We start from the raw sequence: 12,988 nt of genomic DNA, 5'->3' as shown, positions 1-12,988 counted from the left end.
AACACGACCAATCATTTCATTTGGACTGTATGAACTGATTGGTTGGTGTACCTGTCCATCACTAATCAACCTGCCTACCCGAGCTCTCCCTGTGCATGAGTCTTCTGCTGAGGAGGCGTTCTCGTGTTTTGGGGGCGTAGCTTTGACGAGGGGGCCGCTGGGAGGGGGTGGGATGTATCTGTTGCGTTTTCTTTTTCAAAGTGTAGCCTGCTCTTGCTTAAGCGTCTCTTGGATTACCAACCCTAGATTCAAATATGCCAATTTTTCATCAAGACCCATGAATAATTCTCTGGGAAATAATCAAAAATCGTTCAAAGTGGAAAAAAAATCCTGGATCCACACAAAAATGTTCTGTCGTGTTCCATCTTTCCACCAAGTTTCATGAAATTTGCGTAATCCTGCTGACAACAAACCAAAAGCTACTTGGACGGGGGTGAAAATCTTTGATTCAAATCTTGACGCAAAGGAGAAACCTTCTGCAGATGTTGTAATTTGAGTTGCTCGTCTATAACCGTATGTTGGTATTAGACCCGAGGTGTAATGGGGCTTTACCTGCAAGTTAGCACTCGGACTGTTAACATGAACTCGGTTATGACTGAGTCTCAGGGGGTTGGTCCAGTCTGAGCTGACAGATTTCAGCTCTTTTGTTCCCTCAGTCGGTCTTTACACCCCCCCAACATCCCTCGGTGCCCCCCTCCCAATCACACACACACACACATGCACACGCACACATTCCAGCTGAATAAACAGCTGCACCATTGCAGCGCGGCCCAGGAAACATACCTCCGCCATGCTGATTGCTGCTTTTTACGTACATACAGAGTCACGTGTGTGACACATGTGCCGTCTTTCAGGACTTCACTGTTTGGTTTCACCCAAACGCCTCCGTGCACCAGCTGCGGACCTCTTAAGAGCCAATCATCACGTCAAGGTCGTGCCATGGAACTGATCAGAACCGTCGTCATTTATGTATTTATTCTTTTCAGCATGGGTGGGGCGGCGGAGAGGAACACTAAATGCGTAGGTAACTCAATTTGCGCAAATATCTTGACCCATTTGAGAGGTATTTGCTCGCTCCTTCGTAAAAATAAACGGCGTCCACCCTTTTAAAATGGTGTGTGGTCTGTTAGAAATCAGTCCCATCTGCAGGACGCTGCCAAGAACAGCAACACTGGACAGGAAACAGGTCTCTCCGAACAAAGCCCTTTAGAGAAAAAGTTGATGAGGCATAGGCCATATAGTTTGATAATTCAAGGAAAGTGTGATGGGAGTCACCTGATATTTTTGCTGTTTCTATCGTAAGCATTTACTGGGTTTGTTTGGTGTTAAATGTTTTTGCATAGTTGGTAAATAAACAAGTCTATTATTCTTGTAAATTTCTACTTTTAATGACATTTTTATTCGGATCTCTGTTCTCTTCTGTAATTCCAACAACCTCCGAGTCGCAGTCATGTTTTACTTCTTTCCCTTTTAATCTGTTTTCCAAGAGACAGAATTTTAAGATCAAAAGCCAAACAAAACAAAAAGTTGGAGGCAAAGTGAAGGATTTTCTCCTTATCACAGAGAACAGAATGTTTTAATGTTGCTCGTGATGCGTCCAGCTGTTGGTGTGAACATGTGACTTCAGTCGATGACGGACAACTGTTTTGGCGTATTAGTGAATTAATGTCTTTCCCCACATATAACCTATCAAACGAGGTTGAGGTGGTAGATTCTCCAGGCTTTTGCCTCCGACTGCTGAACCCTGTAACACGGAAATCATCAGTTGTTGGTTTGACGGCTGAAATTCATTACGTGTAAAAGTGAGAGACTGATGATGATGATGATGATGATGGTGCAGCAGGTTTCTGGTTGAGGGGGGGGGGATGATCGGTGAGAACTATGCTTGGCTTCGTCACTTTAATGATACCATAGAAGAAGAATTTACTAAATTAGCCAAGATCATCAGAAAGGAATTCTCCTTTATTTCCACAGCACAGAGTGATAATCAGATTTATTTTAGTTTTGTTATTTTGATTCAAACTGGAATCAAACACCACAATCAGGAGACGCAATAAGAAGTAAGGATGTTTCTGTCTGTAGGTAATAATGATAACAACCAAAGGAATTCAGTGATGAGCCAAGAGATGAAGAGGGAGAAAGAAGAATCTCACAATAAAACACATTGGTTATACGAATGTGTTTTGCAATTATTTTATTGGGTCACACTTACGTGTTTTTGTGAGCAACTTAAGAATCTCTCACTGCAAAAGTTCTTCCATCTGGTTGTGATAAATCTAAAGATGCTTCGAAAAAGTTACACTCCCGAGTCCAGGTTTTATTTTGGTTTTCTAGTAACAGAGGTTCCTCAGGCTGCCGCTCATCACGGCTGTTCACTTTCACCTCGGCCAAGGAGGGTTTTTTTTTTTCTGTTTGTTTGATTTTAAGCAGGATTACACAGCAAGTAATACTAAAACAAAGGGAAGGGCGGGCCATGACCCGAGGAAGAACCCATCCGATTTTGTTGTGGATACGGATCGGGGGGCAGATCCTGGAATATTCCCCTCAACATTGCACAATTTTCAAAAATGTTATTGTTTCTCAGAATAATAAAAAAACAAACAATAAAATGAATGTGTTTACGAGTGTTGGCAATTTGGTTCAGATCCAAATAAAAATGTGGATCTAGTAGATTTAGATGTGGTTTCCTAAGGGGACTGTTGGGCCTTGGTGGAGGTCTGCGCTCTACTTGGTGCCATTCTAGTTAAGTGATTGTAATTGTAATTTATTCATAGAGCCCTTTTTATTCGCTAAAGCCAACCGCTTCACAAAGAAACAGACTGGAAACAAACTAACCAGGATTAAATTAGAAAAACTAATTGGTGTATAAAACAAATTCAGCAAAAACATGTACCCTAACAATCAAAAATAGAAATCAAATTAGAAATTTAAGCCCAAGTAAAACCAGGTGAGTCCAAGTAAAGAAATCACAGAGTGATCCGTCCTGATTTGCTCAGGCAGATGGTTCCTGAGCCTTCAGGCCTCGACTGCCACTGCCCCGTCCACTTTTTATAGGATTTCACAGAAAATCATTGAGGCTTGAAAGGGCTTCCAGTCAACCATCATGGACTGTGAGTAGCTAGCCGCAGAGTAAAGAGCAGAGCTGTCTCTGTGCTTTACAGGTGTGCGTCTGTGTGTGAGACTGGCAGTGGATTCGCTGTCAGGTTTTGTTTTAAACGATGCCAAACAGACTGTGCTACTTCCACAACAGCATATGGAGGAATTTAAGCACTTCCCTTTTTGATTTGTGCACCGGTTCCTCTCGGTGTACAGGCTGTTGTTTTTGTATATTTTTGGCAAGGAACAAGAGCTGAGATAATTCAAACATATTTGTGAAAAAAATTAAAAGGCTGTGAGCTGCTGCTGCAGTGTTAATAAAACTAATAAATAATCTTCATAGGAAGCACTTATGGCTCTTAATGCACCTCCTCTCACATTTGAGTTACACTATGCTGCTTATTGCGTTAATGCACCGGACCACCAAGGAATATGAAGAGGTAGCTCATGTAATGGGTCGAGGGAATCCTCAGGTGCATGATCACGTGGCTTCGAGAACTTTTGAGAGCTTTTAAGAAATTCATATTCTGAAAGCACAAACCCCTGGAAAGTACTAAAACAAACAAACCACAGGGCCCTTGTGAAAACAAGGATAGTGCACGTTGAGGACATTATGAGACACGGCCTCCCTCCTTTTTTAAGGTTGGGTGGTTTTTTCCTCTTGTATTTTCTTCCCCCTTCATATTTTTTTCAAAAGGGTTTGTTTGTGGGTTTGCAGCCAAAAAGCCAAGCGATGCAAGTTTTCCTCTGGGTTGAGAAGAGGAGCAGGAGATCGGGGGAAAGACTTGTCCTGATTGGACCGTCGACAGCATCTTCACCGGCACCTTACACCGGCAGCACTTTGCTTTTTTTCACGTCAGGACATATGCTCCTGGTTACGATGACTAGACTCGTCAAAAGGCTCTCACGTTAATTGCAGTTGGCATTTTTCACATGTTCCGAAGCCAAGTGTACTCCTCCGACTTCTCCGGGTTCCATAACGTATGAAGAAGTCGCTCTGTGCCACTTTTCATCATGTTAGGCTTTTCTTTGTTGCTGCTCGCTGCTAATAACTTGTTTCATATGTTCTCCTAAAGTCAGCAGAGTTAAAGTTTGCTAGCACGGGCGAATCAGTGAATAGTTTCCCAAACTTCATGCTAATCCAAAGCCACATTAAGGCGCTGGAGAAAAAATCTACAAATTCCAATATAATACTGACGAGAGCCCAGTGGTTACTAGGGTTTTGTTACTGGTATTAAAGCATAAAACTGGAATTGCACTCTGTAGAATGCATACATCAGCTTAGAGCCAACAGTCTCCTCATGAAACGACATTTAAATCCTCTAGATCATGATTTTTATTTGGATCTGCAGCAAATTGCACACAGTGATAAACGTCAGTCCCCTAAATACCAGATTAACCAAAAAAATCAAGATCAATTTTTGGATTTCTTTTTCCTGCGAAATCTGTTTTAATGTAAAAATGTCCAATCCCTAATGTCTGGACATTATCCGGAGTTTAAGTCTGAAAACGACCATATTTAATCAACATAAACTGAATGTAGGCTGATGATCTGTTATTCTTCCGCCAACTTAAATGCTTCAAACTGACAGTTTTCTCCTATGAAACTATATAACCATGAATGTCAAGATTGATAATCAACATGTGTTTGTTTGCTTGTGTTTAACATGTGTGTTGAGCTAACGTCCGTCCTCCTTCACTCTGTTCCAGATCATGGATGAGACCCAAACGCAGATAGCCTGGCCGTCCAAACTCAAAATTGGAGCCAAGTCCAAAAAAGGTAACTTTTTTAAATTTCCCACGAGGTGTTTTCATCATGTTACATTTCACGACTTTCCTTGAACGTATCACTTCACCGCCTGTCACCAAGGCTCACAATTAATTTGTTAGACGGCAACAAGACCAGCAGCTGGACTGAATGTGCGAATCTTAAGCTTGCAGCTCAGGTTAATGATTACGAGTCACTGTTGTTTTTAACCAGACATATGTTCTCAGCAACGTCACTGGTCTGTCATTAGTAATAAGTCAACGGAGAAGATGAAAGCTCGCATGTTTTCTGTTCCTCACAAGCACGACATTTCATCTGCACTGAGGAATTTGGGAGTTTCTTGTATGAATCTCACACATTTATTGGCCGAGGTTGTTCCTGCTCTCCTACCAATAACAAAAAAAAAGACCATGGTTATTTAAAGCTGTTCCGGGAGGGGGTGAGGCGGGGTTTAAGACGAGTGGGGGGGTGCAGTTGTGCCCGCTTTGTTGTTCTCAGGAGGATTGCGAGTGTGTGCGTCCTCCAGCCAGATGTGGAGTCCGATGTCATTATGTAACTTCCTCACTCACTCGCTCTCTGTACGGGAAGGAAAGTTGACGTGGTTCCATCAGAATCTCAAACATTTGTCTCTCTGGATACTTAATCAAACTGCAAGAACTGGCAACCCACTCGCACACACACACACAATCATTTATTTGACCCAAGTATTATTTCATTCACAAAACTCGCCTCCAGCACCACCTGGGAAGGATGTTCTGTTCACGAAGTGAGAATATAAAAGAATCTGACCCATGATTTGGCGCATGGCAGATTTTTTTTTTTCCTCTCTGCGTTACGTAAACGGAGAGGAGAGGAAGAGTGTTGGGTAATCAGCCCATTGTCTTATGAGACGTGTGAGTGGTCTGACCACCTGGGCTCATGGGAGGAGGGAGCGAGTGCAAGAGAAAGGACAAGATGACTAGATAACATATCTTCTTACTAATTCCACACGTCTGTTTGTGGAACGCATCTCGTGAACCGTTCATCTAATCAGCTTCACACTAGGCTTGTCTATGGTTAATTACAGAGGGAGGTGCAGAACCTAGAACATGTCTTCTTCTACGTCCTCGGATAAGCCACAGCGGTTGCAGGCTACTGGGTCAAACCCTAACCCTAACCCTGTCAATTGCTGAACACCCCTCTGAAATAGCTGACATGCAATATATGAAAGAATAACATCAGTTCAGTAAAATCAAGATTATAAATATGCCACACACACACGAACAGTAATTAATTAAATGCAGTTTCTTTTTATAACAAAACATTGACTGTTAAATCTTCATAAACCAGGTGGGATTAACGCAAAGTTTTCAAGTTTCACTCTGCACCATAGACTGTTCTCTGCTCTACTCACAACGTCCAGCACACAGACAATAAAAAGTGACAGTATATTGTAGATGTGTTTGAGGAGGAGTCACTAATGACCAGGAATAATTCATTAGACAGACAGACAGATGGATACTTTATTGTTCCCAAAGGAAATTAAGGAACAAGGAGGATTGAAACAGCCCATCTCAAACAGGCAGGTTTAGAACAGACACTAGTTCTATTCAATTTTAGGACAACTGAAGATGTACGAGGGGTTAAAACCTCTTGGAGGCCACCAGGAAAATGATGATCCACATTCCTGTCTCCCCTCCTCATCTAACACAGGATGTGACAACACGAAACCCACTCTGCACTTAAAAATAGCTGATGATGTAGCTATTTTGGTGCTGGATTATTTTCAGCTATCCCGTTGGGTTTGTTCGCCTCGTTTTCCTGGAATTCTGCATCGGCGTCTTCTTTCTTGTGCAGTCTGGAACCAGTTACCCTTGGCGGGACGGCGGCTGATGCGATGGGGATTTTGTCTGTTTGTAACCTCTGCCCATGCGGGGCCGCACTCCATCAAAACGCCAGCTCCGCCTTTTCATTTATCCCCTGCAGCTAGCTATGGCTGCCACCTGCATTAGTGTGATAAGGGCTGTTGTGAGCCTCTGGGGCAGGACGTCATCAGGACGCTGTCTGCGATTTAAGCAGCCATATCGCTCACGTGTGTACGAGACAGCTCTGTGTTGCAACTTCTGGCCTGCCTTCCTGTTTTAAAGCACCTTTTAATCCTAAAAGTTAAATGTATAATATTTCTATGCAGTAAATATTTTAATACCGCTCCCTGCTCCCTGCCATTTGTCTGTTTCAACATTTCCGCAGATGTTTTGAATGAGAAACTCCAAACCAAAAGGACTTAATTCCCTTCATTTGTGTGGTATTCTTCCAACGTAGTCCCGAGCTGGAAAAATGCTTCGGCCGTGCCAGTACAGAGCTGCAGGTCAAAAGGGTTTTTTCTCTGTCAAGTGAAACTGTGTAAAATCTGTGCGATTGAAAACACTTCACAGCTGCAAGCCTGCTCTTGTTTGTGTTTGACTCTATATGTGTTGCCTTTGCCGAATTAAGACTAAAGGTGTTCATTTCTTATTCCACAATCAATCATCAAAAAAAAAAAAAGCATACAGCACACTCCGCTTTAGAAAATACGGGGGTGTTCTACATCCCGGCTGCAACGCTCGTTCAGCCTGGCTAATGTTTGCCAGATGTGCTGCACAGGTTAGACGCTGGAAGAATCATACTCCCTCCAATGGTCACATGAGGCGCCACAGGAGGAAGTGTAAAAGATTTCTATTGTTCACGGCAGCAGCTCAATGGTGGGAAAGTTTCCTGGAACCGGTGTTGAGGCCGCGACGCATCTCTGACCGCTCTCGCTGCTGTTTTTCTCTTTTTGTGTTGTTTACCTGTGTCAGTCTGCAGCTTGGCTCTTAAGTTCTGACCCCTCGAATCGTCTTGGAGCGGTTGTTGCTCCCTGCGACGCGTTGTGTCTACAAGTGTGTTGAAATCGCCTGACCCTCGTGACACACTTAACAAGATCAGTGCTTGTTTGCTGGCGCTCGGTGGTTCTCATGGTTCCCAGGGCCCATTAAACAGAGCGCTGGAGCTTCTTCTGATGTGTCAGAGCAACAGAATTCTTCAAACTCCGGCCACGAGCCAGGTTCTGTCGCTCTCTGAAGAAAACATGCAAGTAGAGAGCAAGCATTTTAACTTTGATCTCCAATTTATCAAGGAGGTAATCTAGACCTACTTCAAACAATCCTATCCCACTTTGGAATAGTAATTGTAGCCAAAAATAATACTAATAAAAGGTAATAACAAGAATAGCGGTGCATTTAAATTGTCCGAAGATGCCCAAAAACTCCTGATTCCCATGAGATTTTCCATTGATTTACAAGAGAAAAATTCATGGCTCTTGATGGAAATAGACATGTTTACAGGACTGATATTTGCGAGTGTGAACTATATCATGCAGATCAAAATAAAAACCTGTATCTAGCTAATGTTAATGTAGTTTCATAAGGAGACTGTTTGGCCATGGTGGAAAACCGTTGAGGATTTTTCACATGCAGACCTCTGCAAAAATGTAAACACGCATAACCAGGGGGTTCTCCAAGGTCCCGGTGACTTAGAAAAAATAAATCTGATTCAGCAGGTCCTGTCTGACAGCTATACTGTAAATCTGAGGTGTGTGTGTGTGTGGGGAGGGGTATTCCTGGAACGGGGCTTACTTGACTTCCTGCTGCACAGTACAATTAAGACGATGGGCCATGGGTATGTAGTGTGTATTACTGTGTGTGTGTGCCCACATATTCACATTTTGATCCCCCAGGGGTCGTGCATGTACCGGAGCCAGATGTCGACCACAAACACGAGCATTAGCTTTCAAAACTTTAGCTATGCAGCGTTTGTTATTGTTGTTTTTTCTTCTAAGTGGAGTGTTTTGAAGCTGAGGAGTTCTGCGGAGGCAACGTTTTCTCAAGCTATTAGCTCCATAATTGCACGTTTTTTCTCTGCGTGCACTCTGTGTATTTCCACTGAACACTGGGATGTCGCAGTGTCTGCTGCGGCCTGGTATCATGACGGCTTGAATTTGCAGAAACAACGTTGGTTTTGTGCGTGTCAGTTGAGAGAGAGCGCACACAGACACACTGACTCCTTTGCTACTACGTCTGCAGAATCACTGACTGTGTGTTTTCTGAATGACAGAATGAGGTTTGGGAGAATGTCGTGATAAACATCACATGATTGCGTCCGTCTTGTATTGAGGCTAAATTGAAGCAGAACAATTATCTTCAGCTCACAGTGTCTCTATGGAGCTCGACTGACTCAGGGATTGTATACTTCCACTCATCTGCGTGTACCCCCCTCCCTCCCCGTGCCGTGTGGTTACTCGCCGATTTAAATGAGACCCGGCAGATATCAAAGCACCAATTACTGCTGCGGAGCTTTTCTCTGACGCGCCGTAATTTGTTGATAAATGCTGACTGCCGTGTCGTGTTTGGTTAAATGGGGTTTCACTTGTGTCCCACTTTCACATTCTATCTGCCATTCATCACCACTGACGGACTCACTCACACTGAACTGTTTGAACAGGCACACGTATTAAACACCAGCTCTGTCTCTCCCATGTTTAATGTTGCTCTGTCTCTTTTTTTTTCTCTCTCTCTGCAGACCCTCACATCAAGGTGTGCGGGAAGAGGGAGAATGTGAGGGAAGCCAAAGATAGAATCATGTCAGTCCTCGACACAAAGGTACAGTACACATCTTTATTACAATGTAGACTTCATGTTTCTGTGTGTACTTCTCTCCCTGTCTCCTCAGCTTCTCACACTTTCTTGCTTTCCAGTCAGACTGAACGTATTTCACCTCCACTGTCCCTTTTGTCCAAGTGACAGATTGCACACAGCAGCGCGGTGCAACTCGGCACCAATCTAGCCAGATACTCGCATCCTGAGCTTGCCATGTGCGTGCAGGTTTCCGTTGCCATGGCAACACGAGAAATCCCCCACCTGGGCAACTGCACCGTAGCTCCCCCTGGGGGCAGGCAGTCATCCTTGCACCTTTGGAACAGCCACACACCAAAGGAGCAACACATGATTGGCTTTGTTTGCAGCATTTCATGTGGTTCTGTCACGAAGAGACTGCTGCAGTCTGGCAATCGCTGCAGAGTTATTTGACATTTTGACTTTATTTTGAACACACTTCATATTTTGTTGCTCGTTCGCTTCATTTCTAAACAACTGCAGCATGTGAGAGTGTTTAAAGGAGAGGAAATTGTTTTGGATCTTGTTGCTATTTAGGGAAGGATGCAGATGCTGAGCTGGACCGACTGACTAGCATCATTTATAATCAGAGGAGCAGGGGTGCAAACCAGAGAGAGCACTTGGGTTTGCTCCTCCTGGTTTTTGCACTTATAAAAGTCACTTGGCCATAAAAACAGACAAATTTAGATTTGAACCGAGATGGCGGGTACTGTAAAAGATTATTATAACCTGTCAGAGGAGATATTAGACACACAATCCGGCCTCAGGGACACAATCGACTGTACAGTTTGTACCAGATGCCTGCACGCACAAGTCATTTGGCCGATACAGCAATATTTTTCACAAATAAATGCGGTGTAGGACATCTACGGGATAAAGTTCAATATTTGGTCAGACGCTGTGGCTTTTTTCAAATTGCCTTGTTTCTGCCGTTCTCATACACCTTATATTCACAATCCACTCACACATCCGTTGTTAAGTGTTATCGATCTTCATTTCACCCCATCCCTGTCTTCTCTGCTCATTAGAGTAACAGGGTGACGCTGAAGATGGACGTCTCCCACACAGAGCACTCCCACGTTATCGGCAAAGGCGGCAACAACATCAAGAGGGTGATGGAGGAGACGGGCTGCCACATCCATTTCCCCGACTCCAACAGGAACAACCAGACGGAGAAAAGCAACCAGGTGAGTGGAGCTGCAGACATGGATTCACACAGTGCAGACACACCGGGTCAATTACGAGTGGAGCGAGATGTTTCCTGCTGAGTTTGCTTCTTTGAATCTTTAATCTTAAAGTCTGTTGCGTTCTGCTGTCTCGACTTAACTGTCATCATCTCTCTGCAACAGGTTTTCTTCATAGCTTCGGTTGTTGGTTTTTCCGTTCTGGAAAGTGTATTGGATCTCTAGTCTGTTCACTGAGTGTCACAGGGTCTCAGACTGGACAGGTTGCAGAGAGTTGGTGGACTCGGCTGTTTAGTTTGGCCGACCCAGAGGAAGCCGGCGTGTTTTGGCTGGACTCGCTAGAAGAGCAGTAGGATCCTGCTGTAATTACCATCAAAGTTTAGTACGAGTATTTGAGGAGAGCTCGCTGCCAGGCACGGCATCAGAACCGCATGTTTGCCAGGTGCTCTACAGTTCACCTGTGAAAGTACTGACAGGTTCCTTTTTTAACTTTATCCATTTTGACCTCATCTCTGTGGGTTTTGCATTACGTGCACCCCATTAGACATCTCAGAGCATCTCACAGACAGTCGAACCGCCTGCAGTCTTACTGTAATGATGCAAGTACAGGCTGATAAGTAGCAAGAGACTCCTTCATTAGACATAGGAGCCCTTAAGCAGTGTCTATTCAAAGGCTTTCTCACTGCGGCAGAAAGCATCTTAACAAGCACAGTGATGCTGATGAGCGAATATATATATTTTTTTTTTTTTAAAGATAAAATGGTGTTCACAGCACAACCAATACCCTGCAGTTTGCGTGTGTGTGTGTTGTTCTCTCATTTGTGAAGGTAATGAAGACCAGAGAGTTTTAGTAATAGTATAGATAAATAAAGTGTGTATTATTTTGCATTGGTTAACCAACTCTCAATGTTTCCTGTTCTCAGTCCTGTTCTCAGTTTCATTTCTCTTTCAACAAAAGCAGGTTTTGATTTTAACCCAGAGCAGAAACACTGGAGCAGCTCTTGGTTTGTTCCACATCGATAAACGGTTCCCTATGAGCGAGGGGAAAGAAAAAGAGACGAGAAATCTGACAAGAGTCTATGTAGTCCTGTTTTTTTTTTTTAGCCTCTCATCTCGGTGGTTTTGTTTAAAAGAAAATCACTTGAATTGTGAGGGTGACTTACTGATTATGATGTTAGTCATGGCATCATTAGTGATGTGGTTCATGAATATAAAACGTTAGTTTTAAGTTGAGAGGAAAATGTTTCCTGTTGTTTGTCCTAGATTTTGCTCTTTACACTGAAATCAAGTGCAGCTATATGCAGTGATGTGAGCCTGGCGAACTGGCAAACGGATTTACATTTGTTGCTTTTTATTGTGAACAGGTGTCCATCGCAGGGCAGCCAGGAGGGGTGGAGGCGGCTCGAATGAAAATAAGGGTAAGTTGGAACCCGGCCACGTCTGTCCTGAAGGGATACTCCATCTAAAGTCCAAAGTTTTGAGTATCAGTCATTTCCTGCCCTGCAGGCTTGTAAGTTTGTAGTTTTGACCTTCATTCAACAGGGCGATAGCGTTCCAAGAGAAGAAAATATCAAAACATCCATATAAAAACTTTTAAAACCCCTCCTGCAACATTGTGCTCACTGTGCTCATAACAGGCCTGTTTCTGCCAAATATACGTCTGCTGCTGCTGCAGTTTGGACACATGACGACATGTGGATTAGTTTCACAGATTGTTGTGAAGTCCCATTATATTCTATGTATGACAGGTGGAGGATAATACACCAGCGTCCTTTGTCTGAGTTCAGTCAGACTTAAAGGTACAATATGTAACTTCGGCCACTAGGGGTTCGTCAATCAAAACCATAACAAAAGATCTAGTTTGATATCGAGAAGCAGCGTGGGATCATGGGAGTTGTTGTCTTCTCCACCATTGCACGTTAAAATCCATCTGATGAGGCTTTAGGATTAATCTCTCATTCAGGAAATATAAATTATTCATATATTTGTTTTAGAAGTGCATGGCTGAATAAAACCAGCAGCAGAGATGGAGGGATTCTGTTGAAGTTAACTGATTGGTTCAGGAGTTTCCCTTTAAAACAGATACTTCCTCAATTACCAGACTCGACACAGCCAAGTTCACTATCGAATCATAGGAATGGAAGAGCGCCAGTTTTATAGTAGATAACCGTGCACTCCAGGGACCGTTTCAGCACTTCCTCTAAGCCACGAGCACTCTTCCTAAATTATTCCCAGACCACTCCTCTAGAACATTTATTGAAATACAGGCCTTT

At 43.4% G+C, this 12,988-nt stretch overlaps 1 protein-coding gene across 2 annotated transcripts in view; it reads left to right on the top strand.

Moving 5' to 3' along the window:
* Positions 1-12,988, top strand: part of LOC118118982 (protein bicaudal C homolog 1) — a 58,229-nt gene that overhangs the window by 22,791 nt on the left and 22,450 nt on the right. For both annotated transcript variants that reach the window (XM_035172588.2, XM_035172589.2), the window contains exons 3-6: positions 4,807-4,876; positions 9,440-9,519; positions 10,560-10,718; positions 12,080-12,133. In XM_035172588.2, coding sequence (XP_035028479.1) covers positions 4,807-4,876; positions 9,440-9,519; positions 10,560-10,718; positions 12,080-12,133 — 363 coding nt within the window. The remainder of the gene's footprint in view (positions 1-4,806; positions 4,877-9,439; positions 9,520-10,559; positions 10,719-12,079; positions 12,134-12,988) is intronic.

The sequence above is a fragment of the Hippoglossus stenolepis genome, chromosome 12 (assembly GCF_022539355.2).
Source record: "Hippoglossus stenolepis isolate QCI-W04-F060 chromosome 12, HSTE1.2, whole genome shotgun sequence".
Taxonomy (NCBI): domain Eukaryota; kingdom Metazoa; phylum Chordata; class Actinopteri; order Pleuronectiformes; family Pleuronectidae; genus Hippoglossus; species Hippoglossus stenolepis.
Note: the sequence above shows the minus strand (reverse complement) of the source record. Positions and strands in the feature narration are given on the sequence as shown.